A 20092-nucleotide genomic window follows, 5' to 3' on the forward strand; every position below is an offset into this window, starting at 1 on the left:
AAAACAGGGGGGCAGTTCACTGTCCCTCAGACCGTTGGAGGGCCGGACTATAGTTTAAAAAAAAAAAACTATGAACAAATTCCTATGCACACTGCACATATCTTATTTTGAAGTAAAAAAAAAAAAAAACGGCAAAAACACCCGCATGTGGCCCGTGGGCCATAGTTTGAGGACGCCTGCTAATCAATTGAGCTACCCAGCCAGGGCGAGTTTAATTCTTGATAAAGCTCTTCTTTCCAGGGATGCAGGCCTGTCTAGAAACCAGGTCAAGTCAGAGTGGAGTGAGGAGAGGCAGTTTCAGGAAATGGATTTGCATGGAGGGCCCTCCCTCCGTGGGGCAGGGGGAGGGGATAAGAGAGGTCTGGGGGAGCCAGGCTCAGGCTTGGGGTCTCAGAAGGCAGCGCTCTCAGGGCACCTCCACCATGGCCTGGGCTCTGCTCCTCCTCAGCCTCCTCTCTCAGGGCACAGGTGAGGCTCCAGGGAAGGGGCCCGGGGACACCTGGGCTCACTCTCTGCCTTCTCCTCAGGCTCCCCCTGGCCCAGCACTGAGCTCACCAGAGTGTGTTGTTGCTCTTTTCAGGGTCCTGGGCCCAGGCGGCCCTCACTCAGCCTCCCTCCGTGTCCGGGACTCCTGGGACTTCAGTCACCATCTCCTGTGCTGGAAGCAGCAATGACGTCGGTGGTTATAACCTTGTGTCCTGGTACCAACAGCGCCCGGGCTTGGCCACCAAACTCCTGATTTACGAAGTCACAAAACGGCCCTCGGGGATCCCTGAGCGCTTCTCTGGCTCCAAGTCTGGCAACACGGCCACCCTGACCATCTCTGGGCTGCAGGCTGCGGACGAGGCTGACTATTACTGCTGCTCATACCGTTATGCAGGCAGTAGCACTCTGCACAGTGGTGCAGGCTCATGGGGAAGTGAGACCAAAACCTCCTTGAACTCCCTCAAGTCCCTTCACTCCTCAACTCAGGCTTTCATTTGTTTATCCTTTGCTATTATCTTATTTTTAAATAATTGCAAACATAAAGACAAATTTACAGATGATATAAAGAAATCCTCTGTAATCTTTTCCCTGATTCACCACTTTTTAACATTTTACCATATTTACTTTTCATTTTGTTTTCTTATTTTCATCTCTCTCAGCATATATGTTTATGAATGCATACATGTGAGTAGAGGTATATACACACACAAGCGTATACATACATAACACAGACACAATGACATTCATTTTCTGAATCATCCACCAGCACCTACTTTTAATATCTTTTCCCCCAGAATTCACATTCAATAACGTACATCATTTCAGGGTGTATCATTCGGTGGCTTTTATCATATTCTCGAGTATGGGCATGCATCACACTCTGTAATTCCAGAACGCTTTCATTCCCCGGATGCAGTCCCTCATTCATTAGCTGTCACTGCCAGGTTCCCTCTTCTTTCACTGACTCCCTCACAACTGTGGACACTGCCCATAGAAGGCATCACCCACAACATGGGCTTTTGTGTTTGGTTTTTCTCATTTATTGAAGGTTTTCAAGTGTCATTCATGCTGAAGCATACAACAGGACTTCATCCCTTAGCATGGCCGAATAATATTGCATCATATGGATAGGCCTCATTTTATTTACCCATTAATCAATTGATGGGCTCCTTTAATTGATCTGCCTCTTCTATCACAACCCAGGGACAGAGAGATGCTTTTGGGACCGAGGGCATAAACACCTTAGGTTCACATCATTCACACGAGGAAATAAAATATAATTCTCACTCCCAGGGAAATCCGTAGGCTTCCTTTTCCTCTGCCTCTTAGAGCTTCTCATTCTTCGAGTCCATCGGGGTGGCCCCGGGAGGGTTTCCTGTTGAGTGGCATCTTCCCTTCTCTCGACCTGTTTGTGGGACATTTCCCGGATGAACTGGGGAGGGCGGGGAGGGGCCTGGGCCTCAGCTTCATCACTGGGCAAGGGGGCTTCATCCGTGCACGGGCGCTTTCTCTCTCTATTCCGGCGTCCATCAGATGTTCTGCGTGACTTTCCTCCACCTCCAAAGGCTAAAAGGACCAGGGTTCACCTTCTCCTTGTAGTTTGTCATAAAATGTCCTCCATGGCAGCATTTGTTCTGAGTTCTTGTCTGTGGAGCTAAGGGAAGGAAAAGAATTCACGTGCATTTCCGTTTATTTTTCTAAATTCCCTCTGTTATGAAATGCATCATCCCCAAAGAAGCGTGTGAGAGATGAACATTCACAATGTAAGAAGGAGTAACACATAGAATCCACATCTACCTCTGGCTGCATCTACTCACCCAAAGCATGTCCATCCTTCCCACTCCCCAAAGAGCCACTGTGTTGACTTTGGGGTTAATCCCTCTAGTATTTGCTTTTCATTCCTTCTCTGTACCTTCCCACAACTGCATCCTCAAACCACGCAGTTTTGAAACAATGAGAATAGATTAGCCCTAGGTGGTTTGGCTCAGTGGATAGAGCCTTGGCCTTGGAACGGATTCTGGTCAAGGGCATATGCCCAGTTTGCAGGCTCAATCCTCAGTGCAGGAGGCAGCCGATCCATGATTGTCTCTCATCATTGATGTTTCTCTCTCTCTCCCTCTCGCTTCCTCTCTGAAATGAATAAAAATATTTTTTAAAAGAGAATAAGCTGCTAACCAGCGGAGTGAGGAAAGGAAAGGACAGTGTGCCCATCAGGGGCTGCCTGCCAGAGGCTCAGGCTCATACTTGGGCAGAGCTCCCCACAGATTTACTGCCCTCCTCCCAGCCCACCCCACCCCCTCCCCCTGAAGAAGACAGACACGGCCCAGAGGAAAGAGAAGGGATCCTAGAGTTGGGTCTGGTCTTGCCGGATGTGGGCCAGGCCCTGGCTCTCCAGCAGGATCTTGGCGGGGGCTGAGGGGCTGTAGATTTCCTGTTGCCTAGTTGAGCCCGGACTCCAGGAGAGTCAGAGAGCGCTCACTGGGTGACAGAAGAGACTAGTCTTGGCTGCTCAGGACACTGGCAGTGGCTCCTGGCAAGACAACGTTGGCGCAGACAAGCAAGTGCCAATCGGAATCCAGGCCGCACGCTCCCAGACATGGCCGGGCGGTGCCAGAGCTGCTTGCACCTGGGACACGCCAGCTTCCTCACAGAGGCCTCTTTCCACCCGTTGCCATCAGTGGGCGGTGACCATGAGGGCGTGGTGGGCAGAGCAAACTGTACTCATGAGGCCCCCAGGGTTCTCCTGATGCCCTCAGACCCAACTCTGCCTGGCTCCCCTCAGCCAGAGACGTGTGTCCACTGCTGCTGAGGACACACCCGTGCAGGGAGGGGCTGAGGGGCTGAGGGGCTGAGGGACTGAGGTGCTGAGGGGCTGAGGGGCTGAGGGACTGAGGGGCTGAGGGGCTGAGGGGCTGAGGGGCTGAGGGGCTGAGGGGCTGAGGGGCTGAGGGACTGAGGTGCTGAGGGGCTGTGGGGCTGAGGGGCTGAGGGGCTGAGGGACTGAGGGGCTGAGGGGCTGAGGGACTGAGGGGCTGAGGGGCTGAGGGGCTGAGGGGCTGAGGGGCTGAGGGACTGAGGGGCTGAGGGGCTGAGGGGCTGAGGGGCTGAGGGACTGAGGTGCTGAGGGGCTGAGGGGCTGAGGGGCTGAGGGGCTGAGGGACTGAGGTGCTGAGGGGCTGAGGGGCTGAGGGACTGAGGTGCTGAGGGGCTGAGGGGCTGAGGGGCTGAGGGACTGAGGGGCTGAGGGGCTGAGGGACTGAGGGGCTGAGGGGCTGAGGGGCTGAGGTGCTGGCAGCAGGGCTCTCCGGTCCTCACCAGCAGGAGGGAGAGAGGACCTGGACAGCCACCCGCTTCCGGAACAGCCCGCACTTCTAACGTGTCCTCCATCTCAGCTCATCACTTCACACTCCTCACTGGTTGGGAAGAACATGTGATGTTTCTGGTGGGAACCTTTGCAGACCAGGGACTGGGCTCTGTCAGGCCTGCGTCAGTTGCCACTTGTCAACATGCATCCTGGCTTCCGAGTGTGTGTTGTCTTTTTTGCCCTGTTCCTTGGTCTCTCGCCTAAAGCCCTGGCCCAAGGCAATAATGCTCAGCCTACTCTCAGTGAGTTTAGGAAGAGAACGTAGTTGTACAGCCGCTCCGTTGCAGCCACATTCATCGCATTCGTGGGTCGCTTCTTGCATGTGGCCTGACTGGAGATGGAACCTGAAACCTCGGCGTGTTGGGATGACACTCTAACCACTTGAGCGACCCGGCCAGGGCTTCCAATACCTTTGTTAAACAACATCCAACAAATGCACCCCAGGCTCAGACTCAGGACCCAGGCTCGGGCCAATGCACAGGCAGGGGGCGGGTCAACCCATCCTAAGAGGAGAAGCGGGGAGGTTTGAGGGGCGAGAAGTGCCCAACGTTGCATGTTGCCCCTGGAAACTGAGCGATGGGCCCTCTCCAGCCTGCCTTGGACCCTGTCCTCCCCTTCATCCCTCAGAGCAGGAAGTGGAAGTCCCAAGATTCCTCAGGAGCCACAATGGCTCTTACAACAGGAAGGAAGGGGGCATCCGAGATTGTCTCCATTTCCTGGGCCCTGTCACCGGCTCAGCCTATCCTGCCTCGGAAAATTCCACTCAGAGACTTTTCTAAAAAATATATTTTATTGATTTTTTACAGAGAGGAAGGGAGAGGGATAGAGAGTTAGAAACATCGATGAGAGAGAAACATCGATCAGCTGCCTCCTGCACACCTCCTACTGGGGATGTGCTGCAACCAAGGTACATGCCCTTGGCCGGAATCGAACCTGGGACCCTTCAGTCTGCAGGCTGATGCTCTCTCCACTGAGCCAAACCGGTTAGGGCCCGTTCAGAGACTTTTAACCCCCAGGGAGCTCTCTGCCCAGAGTGCAGGGTATCTAGACTCCAGGGCCAAGTCTATGGGGTGGAGATGCAGGTGCACCAGGCATATTTGCATGGAGGCCCCGCCCTCCTCAGAGGCACAGGGGAGAGGGGTTAAGAGAGGTCTGGGGGAGCCAGGCTTGGGGTCTTAGAAGGCAGAACTTTTGGGGCATCTCTGCTATGGCCTGGGCTCTGCTCCTCCTCAGCCTCCTCTCTCAGGGCACAGGTGAGGGCGCCTGGGAAGGAACCACGGGGCCATCCGGGCTGATGGAGGCCTCTGTCTCCTCTTTGAGACTCACCTGAGCCCCAGGACTGAGCTCACCAGAGTGTGTTGTTGCTCTTTTAGGGTCCAGGGCCCAGGCGGCCCTCACTCAGCTGCCATCAGTGTCCGGGAACCTGGGACAGTCGGTCACCATCTCCTGTGCGGGGAGCAGCAATGACATCGGGCGTTATAATTACGTCTCCTGGTACCAACAGCGCCCGGGCACGGCCCCCAAACTCATGATTTCCTACGTCAACGCTCGGCGCCCGGGGATCCCTGAGCGCTTCTCCGGCTTCAAGTCCAGCAACACAGCCTTCCTCATCATCTCCGGGCTGCAGGCTGAGGACGAGGCTGACTACCACTGCTTCTCCTATGTGGGCAGCAACACTCTCCACGGTGGTGCATGCTCATGGGGAAGTGAGACCAAAACCACCCAGGCGCCCGCCATGCTCTGAAGATGCTCCCCTCCCTGGGCAGGGGGCTCAGGCGGCTTGGCCTGGAGGATTCGTCCTCTGCCCCTTCCTCCCTTCTCTCCCAGAGCCTTGAGAATGCAGTGTGTTTTCTCAACTCTTCTCCCCTCTCCCAGGAAGCCCACAGGAGCTGGGGTTCACTGCCTTTTCTTGTGTTCTGTGCATCCAGAAGGCCCCTCATTCCAAAGCGTTCATTACAACAGCCACAGGGAGGCCCCTGCTGGGCTTGCTGGGTCCATTTCCCACAATCCTCTGGGAAATCCTCACTTCAAATCGCTGGGCCTCTCACACCTTTGCAGACCAACCTGGATCCAGTTCTCCACTAATGAAGTGAGAAAGACAATAAAGAAAGTTTTAATTTCCCTTTATTTGTCCCTCCCTCCATCCCTACCTCCCTACCTTCCTTCCTTCCTGCTTCCTTCCTTCCTTCCTTCCTTCCTTCCTTCCTTCCTTCCTTCCTTCCTTCCTTCCTTCCTTCCTTCCTTCCTTCCATTTCTGGATCGCAATACTTTCCATGACCAAGGAAGGTGTGAGGTGGGGATCTGAGGGAAAGGGTGTGTCCTCTCAGAACTGCCCTCTGCTCAGGTCCCTGCATGGCTCTCCCAGGAGACAAGGGTCCAGTCCGCTTAGTCATCAGGCCCAGCTGATGGGCTTCTGAGCAGACCAGTAACTCCCACCATCTCACTGTTACCTCACACTGAGGCCAGTATTATTTAAGCTGCCTTCTCTAGGGCTCGGCTTGCACCATCCGAGGCCACCAGGGGGCAGCGTTGTCTGCATTTGGGGAAGGTGCTGGCTGGGGTGCAGCCCTGACCTGTAGGAACTCTTCCTGGGTGCTTACCAGGACCTTGCCCTGAGTGGGTGGGCGGTGCAGGGGGATGTCCTGTATCCATTGTGTCCCAATGTTGCCACTTCTGGGGGTGGCAGGAAATGTGCCGGAGCCTCAGACTCTGCAGAGATTGGGACAAGGGACAGGTGAGGACTCATTTCAACTGAGGAACATCAAGGGAAGGAGGAGAAAGACTGGGAGAAACCAGCTTTGCCAGTGGATCCTGGGCAACAGAGTGACTGGAGTTCTAAAAGCCAACCTAGAGCCTGTCCTCCCTCCTCCCAGTGTCTCAGAGGGGAGTCCCCGTCCTCCTCAGCCAAGAACCGCATGGATGCCCAGGAGTAGGGACAGGGACCTCCAAGGTGGCCTCCGGTCCCTCTCCTGTGGTCTCAGTGGGTGCCGGGTGAGGAAAACATGTCCGGCATAACCTCTCAGGTCACCTCTGCTGTCTGGTGTGCAGAAGCCTCTAGATCAAGGGTCAGGTCAGAGTGGAGTGAGAAGAGGCAGGTGCAGGAAATGGATTTGCATGGAGGCCCCTCCCTCCGTGAGGCAGGGGGAGGGGATAAGAGAGGTCTGGGGGAGCCAGGCTCAGGCTTGGGGTCTCAGAAGGCAGCGCTCTCAGGGCACCTCCACCATGGCCTGGGCTCTGCTCCTCCTCAGCCTCCTCTCGCAGGGCACAGGTGAGGCTCCAGGGAAGGACCTGGGGACACCTGGGCTCACCCTCTGCCTCCTCCTCAGGCTCCCCGGACCCAGCACTGAGCTCACCAGAGTGTATTGTTGTTCTTTTCAGGGTCCTGGGCCCAGGCGGCCCTCACTCAGCCTCCCTCCGTGTCTGGGACTCCAGGGACTTCAGTCACCATCTCCTGTGCTGGGAGCAGCAGTGATATCGGTAGTTATACTTATGTCTCCTGGTACCAACACCGCCCGGGCTCGGCCCCCAAACTCCTGATTTATGGTGTCAGCACTCGGCCCTCAGGGATCCCTGAGCGCTTCTCTGGCTCCAAGTCTGGCAACACGGCCACCCTGACCATCTCTGGGCTGCAGGCTGAGGACGAGGCTGACTATTACTGCTGCTCATATACCACCAGTGCCACTCTCCACAGTGGTGCAGGCTCATGGGGAAGTGAGACCAAAACCTGCCCTGGGTCCGTCCGTGCTCTGAAGATGCTCCCCTCCCTGGGCAGGGGCCTCAGGCAGCTTGGCCTGGAGGATTCATCCTCTGCCCCTTCCTCCTGCCTCTCCCACAGCCTTGAGAGCACAGCGTGTTTTCTCAGCTCTTCTCCCATCTCCCAGGAAGTCCACAGGATCTGGGGTTCACTGCCTTGGCTTGTGTTTTGTGCATCCAGAAGGCCCCTCATTCCAAAGCGTTCATTACAACAGCCACAGGCAGCCCCTGCTCGGCTTGAGGGGTAGATTTCCCACAATCCTCTGGGTAACCCTCACTTCAATTCCCTGGGCCTCCCACACCTGCGCAGACCAACCTGGATCCAGGTCTCCACTAATGAAGTGGGAAGCACAATAAAGAAAAAGTTTAATTTCCCTTCCTTTGTTCCTCCCTCCCTCTCCCTTCCTTCCTTACCTTCCTCTTTCCCTTTCTTCATTCCTTGTCGGGCTCCCAATACTTCACATGACCAAGGAGTGTGAGGTGGGGATCTGAGGGAAAGGGTGTGTCCTCTCAGAACTGCCCTCTGCTCAGGTCCCTGAATGGCCCTCCTGAATGGAGGCACCTGCACGTGGAAGGTCATCACATTAAGATGAATCTTGCACTCACTCAGTTTCGCAACTGTGCCGCCCCCGCAGGCCGCCCGGCCCGGGGCGCTGGGGACGCCGCGGCGGCAGCGGCGCCCGGAGCCCAGCGGCCTACCAGCGCACATCCCTGCCGCGAGGCCCCCGCGCGCGCCTGGTTCCGCGGGCCGCGCGCCCCGCACACCGGACGGAGGCCCGGGCGCCCTCTCCGTGCACCTCCCGGCGCCACTAGACCTCAGTAGAGTTGACTGAATTCAAGGGATTAAGAAGAACAAATTGGGGAATTCGAAAAAGATGACGGCGGAGGTGAAGGCTGATGTGTTGCCTCGCATGGCAGTTTCGGAAATACAACTGGAACATGGACTAGTGAGGGTGGCGACTGCTGCTCGCGTCTCCCCAGACCGGGCGGCTGCTCCTCTCAGTCAGCACCGCAGCCGGGGCCATGGGCTCGTGGGCGCCGCAGCAGCGGACTCGGCGCAGCGGCTCTCTGTGAAGGAAGAGACCATCTTTCTGCAGGAGGGGCGCATCCGCGCCACCGACCTGGCCGAACTGCGCAGTGAGATCCTCGAGGCCCCGGAGGCCGCCAACACCGATTTGGAGGATTCTTAGGAGTTCTCATCTTACATTCAAGCCCTTTAAGCCATTTTGACAGAGGAGAATCAAGAAGGCGGCTAAGTTAAACAAAGGAACTGCGAACTCCGCCGCGCACAGCAATTTCAGGGGCACGAATGGAGGACAGAGCCTCTACCATCCAGAACTACAGGAGAGATGGCTGAATGGTAGATTTATAGCTAAGAGGGAAGAGGAAACCAGCGAAATCGGAGGGGATGAGGTGTGGAGGGGCGTGGGTCTGGTTGGTGGCGGGGGAAAGGGGCTTTTGTTCCAAACCTAGGGGAGATTAGCTCTCCATCACCCTGAAATCCAGCTTCTGGGGACCCGTGGGAGACCCAGATGCCTGCGGGGAGAGGCGGGACTCTTGCGGAGGTGCCAAGAGCCCCTGGGTCTGGGGGAGGCCGCGCTCCCCTGGGTCCGAGTGAGGCCAGGTGTCCATAGATCCAGTTGAGGCCTCGCGCACCTAGGCCCAGGTGAGGACACGTGCCCTTGGGTCTGGGAGAGGTCACGTGCCCCTGGGTCTGGGAGAGGCCACACACCCCTGGGTCCAGGTGAGACCATGTGTCCCTGGATCCGGATGAGGCCTCGTGCACCTAGGCCCGGGTGAGCCCAAGTGGCCCTGGGTCTGGGAGAGGCCAAGCGTCCCTGGGTCCGGGTGAGACCATGCGTCCCTGGATCCGGGTGAGGCCTCGTGCACCTAGGCCCGGGTGAGCCCAAGTGGCCCTGGGTCTGGGAGAGGCCAAGCGTCCCTGGGTCCGGGTGAGACCATGCGTCCCTGGATCCGGGTGAGGCCTCGTGCACCTAGGCCCGGGTGAGCCCAAGTGGCCCTGGGTCTGGGAGAGGCCAAGCGTCCCTGGGTCCGGGTGAGACCATGCGTCCCTGGATCCGGGTGAGGCCTCGTGCACCTAGGCCCGGGTGAGCCCAAGTGGCCCTGGGTCTGGGAGAGGCCAAGCGTCCCTGGGTCCGGGTGAGACCATGCGTCCCTGGATCCGGGTGAGGCCTCGTGCACCTAGGCCCGGGTGAGCCCAAGTGGCCCTGGGTCTGGGAGAGGCCAAGCGTCCCTGGGTCCGGGTGAGACCATGCGTCCCTGGATCCGGGTGAGGCCTCGTGCACCTAGGCCCGGGTGAGCCCAAGTGGCCCTGGGTCTGGGAGAGGCCAAGTGTCCCTGGGTCCGGGTGAGACCATGCGTCCCTGGATCCGGTTGAGGCCTCGTGCACCTAGGCCCGGGTGAGCCCAAGTGGCCCTGGGTCTGGGAGAGGCCAAGCGTCCCTGGGTCCGGGTGAGACCATGCGTCCCTGGATCCGGGTGAGGCCTCGTGCACCTAGGCCCGGGTGAGCCCAAGTGGCCCTGGGTCTGGGAGAGGCCAAGCGTCCCTGGGTCCGGGTGAGACCATGCGTCCCTGGATCCGGGTGAGGCCTCGTGCACCTAGGCCCGGGTGAGCCCAAGTGGCCCTGGGTCTGGGAGAGGCCAAGCGTCCCTGGGTCCGGGTGAGACCATGTGTCCCTGGATCCGGGTGAGGCCTCGTGCACCTAGGCCCGGGTGAGCCCAAGTGGCCCTGGGTCTGGGAGAGGCCACACACCCCTGGGTCCGGGCGAGACCATGTGTCCCTGGATCCGGGTGAGGCCGCGTGCACCTAGTCCCGGGTGAGCCCAAGTGGCCCTGGGTCTGGGAGAGGCCAAGCGTCCCTGGGTCCGGGTGAGACCATGTGTCCCTGGATCCGGGTGAGGCCTCGTGCACCTAGGCCCGGGTGAGCCCAAATGGCCCTGGGTCTGGGAGAGGCCACACACCCCTGGGTCCGGGTGAGACCATGCGTCCCTGGATCCGGGTGAGGCCTCGTGCACCTAGGCCCGGGTGAGCCCAAATGGCCCTGGGTCTGGGAGAGGCCACACACCCCTGGGTCCGGGTGAGACCATGCGTCCCTGGATCCGGGTGAGGCCTCGTGCACCTAGGCCCGGGTGAGCCCAAGTGGCCCTGGGTCTGGGAGAGGCCAAGCGTCCCTGGGTCCGGGTGTGACCATGTGTCCCTGAATCCGGATGAGGACTCGTGCACCTAGGCCCGGGTGAGGCCACGGGCCCCTGGGTCTGGGAGAGGCTAAGCGTCCCTGGGTCCGGGTGAGACCATGTGTCCCTGGATCCGGGTGAGGCCTCATGCACCTAGGCCCGGGCGAGGCCACGTGCCCCTGGGTCTGGGAGAGGCCAAGCGTCCCTGGGTACGGGTGAAGCCAGATCCTGGTTCCGGGTGAGGCCGTGTGCCCCTGGATCCATCCGGGTGAGGCTGGGTCCCAGGCCCGGGTGAGACCACGCGCCCCTTGGGTATGGGTGAGGCCACGTGCCCCTTAGTCCGGGTGACGCCGTGCCCCTGGATTCGGCCGAGACCAAACCAGAGGGAGTCGGACCTCCGTTACCGCCATTTGTCCACCATCCAGAGCTGGGGGGTCAGTGCTGACATGTACACATAAGGAACTACTGGACATTGAAATTGGGTCTCAAAAGAACTGGTGGTCCAGGGGGAAGCTCGCTACAGACTGATTCATTTGCCTGTCAGCATAACTATTATTGCTCGTCTCACATTCAGTGCTTATTAGTATATATCTAGTGACATATGATCTCGCTCATCTAGGGGAAATGATGAACAACATAGACTGAGGAACAAGAACAGAACCAGAAGCAAGGAGGCATTGATCGGACTATCGGGCCTCAGAGGGAGGATAGGGGAGGGTAGGGGGAGGGTGGGGGGGAGGGGGAGAGTTCAACCAAAGGACCTGTATGCATGCATATAAGCCTATCCAACGGTTAAGTTCAACAGGGGATTGGGGCATGCGTGGGGAGAGGGGTGGGATGGGAATGGGGGGATGAGGACAAATATGTGACACCTTAATCAATAAAGAAATTAAAAAAAAAAAAAGATGAATCTTGCAAGTCAGCTGCTTGGTTTTTCAAAATGTCTGTTGGCAGGATCCCCCATGCCTCAATGATCCCTAAAGTTTTTCACGATGATCCACGTCATTTCCAGCCACAATCCCAGTTAAAAGGAATCAAAAAGTACAAATACACCTAAGCATGAGGAAGAGAAGTCTTTCGTATGATTTTCTCCGTCTAAGTTATTGGTTGAAATGAGTCACTCCCCATGCAATCAGCATGTAGCTGGGATTAAATATTAGCGTCTTTAATTTATATGCTTGGCTTTATTGGCCATTAGTCATAGATGTGGTGGCTGTCATGCTTAGAATTTCTATGACATGTCTTATCACGTGGGCACCGTGTGCAGAATGAGTGTAAATGAGAACGGGGACCCCTGCAGCATGGGCTCTGAGTCCTTGTGGTCCTAATGGGACGAGGAATGAGAACAAGGTGGGACCTGGTGAAGGTCAGAGGTCTGCTTTCTGCAGGAAGGATGAGGATAACTGGAATGTGCCTGGGCCTCGCCATGGTTTCCCAGGAAACAAGGATTCAGTCTGCTTGGTCCACAGGCCCAGCTGATGGGTTTCTGAGCAGATCAGAGACTCCTACCATCTCACTGTTACCTCACACTGAGGCCAGTATGGTCTATGCTGCCTTCCCTGGGGCTTGCCTTGCATCATCCGAGGCCACCAGGGGGCAGCGTTGTCCGCACTTGGGGAAGGTGCTGGCTGGGGTGTAGCCCTGACCTGCAGGAAGGCTTACTGGTGCTTACCAGGCCCTTCTCCTCAGTGGGTGGCGGTGCAGGGGGAGGTCTTGTATCTTGAGTCCCAATATTTACACTTCTGGGGGTGGCAGGAAATGTGCCCGAACCTCAGACGCTGCGGAGACTGGGACAAGGGATACGTGAGGACTCATTTCAACTGAGGAGCATCAAGGAAAGGCAGAGAAAGCCGGGGAAAAACCAGCTTTGCCCGTGGTTCTTGGGCAACAGAGTGACTGGAGTTTTCAAAGACAACCTAGAGCCTGTCCTCCAGTCTTCCAAGTGTCTCAGAGGGGAGTCCCAGCATGTGGATGCCAAAGTAGGAGGGACAGGGACCTCCAAGGTGGCCTCTGGTCTCTCTCCTGTGGTCTCAGTGGGTCCCGGATGAGGAAACCTGTCCAACATAATCTCTCAGATCAGCTCTGCTATCTGGTGTGCAGAGGCATCTAGATCAAGGGTCTGGTCAGAGTGGGGAGAAGAGAGGCAGGTGCAGGAAATGTATTTGCATGGAGGCCCCTCCCTCTGTGAGGCAGGGGGAGGGGATAAGAGAGGTCTGGGGGAGCCAGGCTCAGGCTTGGGGTCTCAGAAGGCAGCGCTCTCAGGGCACCTCCACCATGGCCTGGGCTCTGCTCCTCCTCAGCCTCCTCTCTCAGGGCACAGGTGAGGCTCCAGGGAAGGAGCCCGGGGACACCTGGGCTCACTCTCTGCCTCTTCCTCAGGCTCCCCGGACCCAGCACTGAACTCACCAGAGTGTGTTGTTGCTCTTTTCAGGGTCCTGGGCCCAGGCGGCCCTCACTCAGCCTCCATCCGTGTCCGGGAACCCGGGACAGTCAGTCACCATCTCTTGTGCTGGGAGCATCAGTGATGTCGGTTATTCTAATTACGTCTCCTGGTACCAACAGCGCCCGGGCATGGTCCCCAAACTCCTGATTTATTCTGACAGCTCTCGGCCCTCAGGGATCCCTGAGCGCTTCTCTGGCTCCAAGTCTGGCAACACGGCCACCCTGACCATCTCTGGGCTGCAGACTGAGGACGAGGCTGACTATTACTGCTGCTCATATAGGTTTGGTAGCACTCTCCACAGTGGTGCAGGCTCATGGGGAAGTGAGACCAAAACCCGCCTTGGGCTCCCAGGCACCCTCCTTGCTCTGAAGAGCTCCCCTCCCTGAGCAGGGGGCTCAGGCAGCATTGCCTGGAGTATTCGTCCTGTGTTCCTTCCTCCCGCCTCTCCCAGAGCCTTGAGATCCCAGTGTGTATTCTGAGCTCTTCTCCCCTCTCCCACAAAATCCACAGGAGGCATGCACTCTGGTTTACTGTCTTTGCTTGTGCATCCAGAAGGCCCCTCATTCCAAAGCGTTCATTACAACAGCCACAGCGAGGCCCCTGCTGGTCTTGCTGGGTCCATTTCCCAGAATCCTCTGGGAAATCCTCACTTCAAATTCCTGGGCCTCCCACACCTGCGCAGACCAACCTGGATCCAGTTCTCCACTAATGAAGTGGGAAAGACAATAAAGAAAAAGTTTAATTTCCCTTCATTTGTCCCTCCCCCCTCCCTCTTTTCATTCCTGCCTTTCCTCCTTCCTCGTTTCCTCCCTCCCTTCCTTCTTCCTTCCTTCCTTCCTTCTTTCCTTCCTTCCTTCCTTCCTTCCTTCCTTCCTTCCTTCCTTCCTTCCTTTCTTTTCGGGCTCCCAGTACTTCCCATGACCAAGGAAGGCGTGAGGTGGGGATCTGAGGGAAAGGATGTGTCCTCTCAGAAATGCCCTCTGCTCAAGACCCTGAATGGTTCTCCTGGTGCAACCTGCTTGTTGAAGGCCATCCCATTGGATAGATCTTTCCAGAAGGCTGCTTGGTCCTTCAAGATATCTGCTTGAGGGAGCCCACATTCCTCAGGGATCCCCAAAGTTTTTCATGATGATCCAACTTATATCCAGCCGCAATCCCAGTTAAAAGGAATGAACAAGTACAAATATACCTAAATATGATGAAGTAATGTCTTTGTTATCATTTTCTTCATCTAAGTTATTGGTTGAAATGAGTCACTCCCCATGCAATCAGCATGAATCTGGGATTAAATATTAGTGTCTTTCATTTATATGCTTGGCTTTATTGGTCATTAGTCATAGTTGCAAGTGGCCCTTTTGCCTCCTGTGGTGGCTGTCATGCTTAGCATTTCTATGACATGTCTTGTCACGTGGGCACCCATGTGCAGAAGGACTGTGAAAGAGAACAGGGACTCCTGCAGCATGGGCTCTGAGACCTTGTGGTCCTAACAGGACGAGGACCAAGTACAAGGTGGGACCCGGTGAAGGTCAGAGGTCTGCTTCCTTAGGAAGGATGAGGACAACAGACATGTGCCCGGGCCTCCCATGGTTCCCCAGGAGACAAGGGTCCCATCCACTTGGTCCACAGGCCCAACGGATGGGCTTCTGAGCAGACCAGTGACTCCCACCATCTCACTGTTACTTCACACTGAGGACCTCATAGTAAAAGCTGACTTCTCTGGGGCTCCACTTGCATCATCCGAGGCCACCTGGGGGCAGCGTTGTCCGCATTTGGGGAAGGTGCTGGCTGGGGTGCAGCCCTGACCTGCAGGAACTCTTCCTGGGTGCTTACCAGGCCCTTCTCCTGAGTGGGTGGGCGGTGGAGGGGGATGTACTGTTTCCTTTGAGAGTCAATGTTTCCACTTCTGGAGGTAGCAGGAAATGTTCCCAAGCCTCAGACGCTGCAGAGATTGGGACAAGGGATAGGTGAGGACTCATTTCAACTGAGGAACATCAAGGGAAGGCAGAGAAAGCCGGGGAAAAACCAGCTTTGCCCGTGGTTCCTGGGCAACAGATTGACTTGAGTTTTCAAAGCCAACCTAGAGCCTGTCCTCCCTCCTCCCAGTGTCTCCGAGGGGAGTCCCCGTCCTCCTCAGCCAAGAACCGCGTGGATGCACAAAGAGGAGGGACAGGGACCTCCAAGGTGGCCTCTGGTCCATCTCCTGTGGTCTCAGTGGGTCCCGGGTGAGGAAAACATGTCCGACATAATCTCTCAGGTCAGTTCTGCTGTCTGTTGAGCAGAAGCATCTAGATCAAGGGTCAGGTCAGAGTAGGGAGAAGAGAGGCAGGTGCAGGAAATGGATTTGCATGGAGGCCCTCCCTCCGTGAGGCAGAGGGAGGGGATAAGAGAGGTCTGGGGGAGCCAGGCTCAGGCTTGGGGTCTCAGAAGGCAGCGCTCTCAGGGCACCTCCACCATGGCCTGGGCTCTGCTCCTCCTCAGCCTCCTCTCTCAGGGCACAGGTGAGGCCCCAGGGAAGGGGCCCGGGGACACCTGGGCTCACCCTCTGCCTCCTCTCAGGCTCCCCGGGCCCAGCGCTGAGCTCACCAGAGTGTGTTGTTGCTCTTTTCAGGGTCCTGGGCCCAGGCGGCCCTCACTCAGCCTCCATCCGTGTCTGGGAACCCGGGACAGTCAGTCACCATCTCCTGTGCTGGGAGCAGCAGTGATGTCGGTGGTTATAGCGATGTCTCCTGGTACCAACAGCGCCCGGGCTCGGCCCACAAACTCCTGATTCATGATGACACACAACGGCCCACAGGGATCCCTGAGCGCTTCTCTGGCTCCAAGTCTGGCAACACGGCCACCCTGACCATCTCTGGGCTGCAGGCTGAGGACGAGGCTATTACTGCTGCTCATATAGGAGTGGTAGCACTCTCCACAGTGGTGCAGGCTCATGGGGAAGTGAGACCAAAACCTGCCCTGGGTCCCCAGCTGCCCTCCTTGGTCTGATGATGCTCCCCTCCCCCCTCCCTGGTGTGGGGGCTCAAACAGTGTGACCTGGAGGGCTCATTCTCTACCCCTTCCTCCTGCCTGTCCAAGAGCCTTGAGAGCACAGCGAGTTTTTTCAGCTCTTCTCCCCTCTCCCAGGAAGTCCACAGGAGCTGGGGTTTACTGCATCCGCTTGTGTTTTGTGCATCCAGAAGGACCCGCATTCCAAAGCATTCATTGCAACAACCACAGGGAGTCCCCGCTTGGCTTGCTGAATCCATTTCCCACAATCCTCTGGGAAATCCTCACCTCAAATCCCTAGGCCTCCCACATTGTGCAGACCAACCTGGATCCAGTCCTCCACTAATGAAGTGGGAAAGGCAATAAAGAAAAAGTTTGAATTTACCTTCCTTTGTTCCTCCCTACCTCTCCCTTCCTTCCTTCCTTCTTTTCTTTCTTTTCAGGCTCCCAATACTTCCTATGACCAAGGAAGGTGTGAGGTGGGGATCTCAGGGAAAGGGTGTGTCCTCTCAGAACTGCCCTCCCCTCAGGTCCCTGAATTGGCTCTACTGATGCAGCCTGCATGTCAAAAGCCATTCCATTGGATGGGTCTTTCCAGTCAGCTGCCTGGTCCTTCAAGATGTCTGTTGGCGGGGACCCCATTCCTCAGGGATTCCCAACGTTTTCATGATGATCCAAATCATTTCCAGCCACAATCCCAGTCAAAATGAACCAAGAAGTACTAATACAACCTAAGTATGGGAAAGTGAAGTGTTTGTTATCATTATCTCCGTCTAAGTTATTGGTTGAAATGAGTCACTCCCCATGCAATCAGCATGGATCTGGGATTAAATATTAGTGTCTTTAATTTATATGCTTGGCTTTATTGGCCATTAGTCATAGATGTGGTGGCTGTCATGCTTAGCATTTCTATGACATGTCTTAGCACGTGGGCACACGTGTGCAGAATGATTGTAAATGAGAAAGGGGATCTCTGCAGGTTGGGCAGTGAGTCTCTGCGGTCCTAACGGGATGAGGACCAGGACAAGGTGGGACCTGGTGAAGGTAAGAGGTCTGCTTCCTTAGGAAGGATGAGAATAACTGGCATGTGCCCGAGCCTCCCCATGGTTTCTCAGGAAACAAGGATTCAGTCTGCTTGGTCCACAGGCCCAGCTGATGGGCTTCTGAGCAGACCAGTGACTCCCACCATCTCACTGTCACCTCACACTGAGGCCAGTATTGTCTAAGCTGCCTTCCCTGCGGGGCTTGCCTTGCATCATCCGAGGCCACCAGGGGGCAGCGTTGTCCGCATTTGGGGAAGGTGCTGGCTGGGGTTCAGCCCTGACCTGCAGGAAGTCTTCCTGGGTGCTTACCAGGCCCTTCCCCTGAGTGGGTGGGCGGTGGAGGGGGATGTCCTGTATCCGTTGTGTCCCAATGTTTCCACTTCTGTGTGTGGCATGAAAGGTGCCCAAGCCTTAGATGCTGCGGAGATTGGGACAAGAGACAGGTGAGGACTCATTTTAGGTGAGGAGCATCAAGAAAAGGTGGAGAAAGACTGGGAGAAACAGGCTTTGTGGTTCTTGGGCAACAGAGTGACTGGAGTTCTAAAAGCCAACCTAGAGCCTGTCCTCCCTCCTCCCAGTGTCTCCGAGGGGAGTCCCCGTCCTCCTCAGCCAAGAACCGCGTGGATGCGCAGGAGTAGGGACAGGGACCTCCAAGGTGGCCTCTGGTCCCTCTCCTGTGGTCTCAGTGGGTCCCGGGTGAGGAAAACATGTCTGACATAACCTCTCAGGTCAGCTCTGCTGCCTGGTGTGCAGAAGCATCTAGATCAAGGGTCAGGTCAGAGTGAGGAGAAGAGAGGCAGGTGCAGGAAATGGATTTGCATGGAGGCCCCTCCCTCATTGGGGCAGGGGGAGGGGATAAGAGAGGTCTGGGGGAGCCAGGCTCAGGCTTGGGGTCTCAGAAGGCAGCGCTCTCAGGGCACCTCCACCATGGCCTGGGCTCTGCTCCTCCTCAGCCTCCTCTCTCAGGGCACAGGTGAGGCTCCAGGGAAGGGGCCCGGGGACACCTGGGCTCACACTCTGCCTCCTCCTCGGGCTCCCCGGACCCAGCACTGAGCTCACCAGAGTGTGTTGTTGCTCTTTTTAGGGTCCTGGGCCCAGGCGGCCCTCACTCAGCCTCCCTCCGTGTCCGGGAACCCGGGACAGTCAGTCACCATCTCCTGTGCTGGGAGCAGCAGTGATGTCGGTGGTTATAGCGATGTCTCCTGGTACCAACAACGCCCGGGCTCGGCCCCCAAACTCCTGATTCATGACGATACACAACGGCCTACAGGGATCCCTGAGCGCTTCTCTGGCTCCTAAGTCTGGCAACACGGCCACCCTGACCATCTCTGGGCTGCAGGCTGAGGACGAGGCTGACTATTACTGCTGCTCATATAAGAGTGGGTTCACTCTCCACAGTGGTGCAGGCTCATGGGGAAGTGAGACTAAAACCTACCCTGGGTCCCCAGCTGCTCTCCTTGGTCTGATGATGCTCCTCTCCCTGGTGTGGGGGCTCAGGCGGCGGGGACTGGAGGATTTATCCTCTGCCCCTTCCTCTGGCCTCTCACAGAACCTTGAGAGTGCAGCGTGTTTTCTCAGCTCTTCTCCCCTCTCCCAGGAAGTCCACAGGAGCTGGGGTTTACTGCCCTGGCTTGTGTTTTGTGCATCCGGAAGGCCCCTCATTCCAAAGCATTCATTACCACAGCCACAGGCAGGCCCTGCTCAGCTGGCTGGGTAGATTTCCCACAATCCTCTGGGAAATCCTTACTTCAAATCCCTGGGCCTCCCACACCTGCGCAGACCAACCTGGATCCAGTTCTCCACTAATGAAGTGGGAAAGACAATAAAGAAAGTTTTAATTTCCCTTCCTTTGTTCCTGCCTCCCTCCCCGCTTCCTTCCTTCCCCCCCTTCCTCCCTTCCTTCCTTCCTTTTTTTCTTCCTTCCTTCCTTCCTTCCATCCTTCCTTCCTTCCTTCCTTCCTTCCTTCCTTCCTTCCTTCCTTCCTTCCTTCCTTCTTTCCTTCCTTCCTTCCTTATCGGGCTCCCAATACTTCCCATGACCAAGGAGTGTGAGGTGGGGATCTGAGGGAAAGGGTGTGTCCTCTCAGAACTGCCCTCTGCTCAGGTCCCTGAATGGCGCTCCTGAATGGGGGCACCTGCACGTGGAAGGCCATCCCATTACGATGGATCTTTCCAGTCCGCTGCCTGGTTCTTCAAGATGTCTGTTGGCGGGGGGCCCCCATTCCTCAATGATCCCCAAAGTTTTTCATGACGATCCAAGTCATTTCCAGCCACAATCCCAGTTAAAAGAAATTAACAAGTAATAATACCCCTAAGTATGCGGAAGTGAAGTCTGTTATCATTTTCTCTGTCTAAGTTATTGGTTGAAATGAGTCACTCCCATGCAATCAGCATGAATCTGGGATTAAATATTAGTGTCTTTAATTTATAAGCTTGGCTTTATTGGTCATTAGTCATAGTTGTTAAGTGGCCCTTTTGCCTCCTGTGGTGGCTGCATGCTTAGCATTTGTATGACATGTCTTAGCACATGGACACACGTGTGCAGAATGACTGTATATGAGAACGGGGATCCCTTCAAGATGAGCAGTGAGTCCCTGTGGTTCTAACGGGATGAGGATCCAGACAAGGTGGGACCTAGTGAAGGTCAAAGGTCGGCTCCTGTAGGAAGGACAAGGACAAATGGTATGTGCCTGGTCCTCATCATGGTTTCCCAGGAGACAAGGGTCCAGTCTGCTTGGTCATCAGGCCCAGCTGATGGGCTTCTGAGCAGACCAGTGACCCCTACCATCTCACTGTTACCTCACACTGAGGTCAGTATTGTCTAA

General features: G+C 56.3%; 1 pseudogene and 4 gene segments (V, D, J or C); all 5 read left to right on the forward strand.

Moving 5' to 3' along the window:
• The first annotated feature begins 422 nt into the window (after window positions 1-422).
• Window positions 423-3295, forward strand: LOC129148211 (immunoglobulin lambda variable 2-11-like). The segment is given in 3 exon segments: window positions 423-468; window positions 581-972; window positions 3269-3295. Coding segments are annotated over 3 exon segments (465 nt in total).
• A 1762-nt stretch (window positions 3296-5057) lies between these two features.
• On the forward strand, window positions 5058-5594 carry LOC103300364 (immunoglobulin lambda variable 2-8-like). The segment is given in 2 exon segments: window positions 5058-5103; window positions 5224-5594. Coding segments are annotated over 2 exon segments (417 nt in total).
• A 1478-nt stretch (window positions 5595-7072) lies between these two features.
• On the forward strand, window positions 7073-7691 carry LOC129148212 (immunoglobulin lambda variable 2-14-like). The segment is given in 3 exon segments: window positions 7073-7118; window positions 7229-7587; window positions 7686-7691. Coding segments are annotated over 3 exon segments (411 nt in total).
• Window positions 7692-13070: 5379 nt separating this feature from the next.
• LOC103300365 (immunoglobulin lambda variable 2-14-like) lies at window positions 13071-13625 on the forward strand. The segment is given in 2 exon segments: window positions 13071-13116; window positions 13228-13625. Coding segments are annotated over 2 exon segments (444 nt in total).
• A 2066-nt stretch (window positions 13626-15691) lies between these two features.
• LOC129148213 (immunoglobulin lambda variable 2-11-like) lies at window positions 15692-18566 on the forward strand (annotated as a pseudogene).
• The last annotated feature ends 1526 nt before the right edge of the window (window positions 18567-20092 follow it).

Source organism: Eptesicus fuscus, chromosome 23 (assembly GCF_027574615.1).
Source record: "Eptesicus fuscus isolate TK198812 chromosome 23, DD_ASM_mEF_20220401, whole genome shotgun sequence".
NCBI classification, from domain to species: domain Eukaryota; kingdom Metazoa; phylum Chordata; class Mammalia; order Chiroptera; family Vespertilionidae; genus Eptesicus; species Eptesicus fuscus.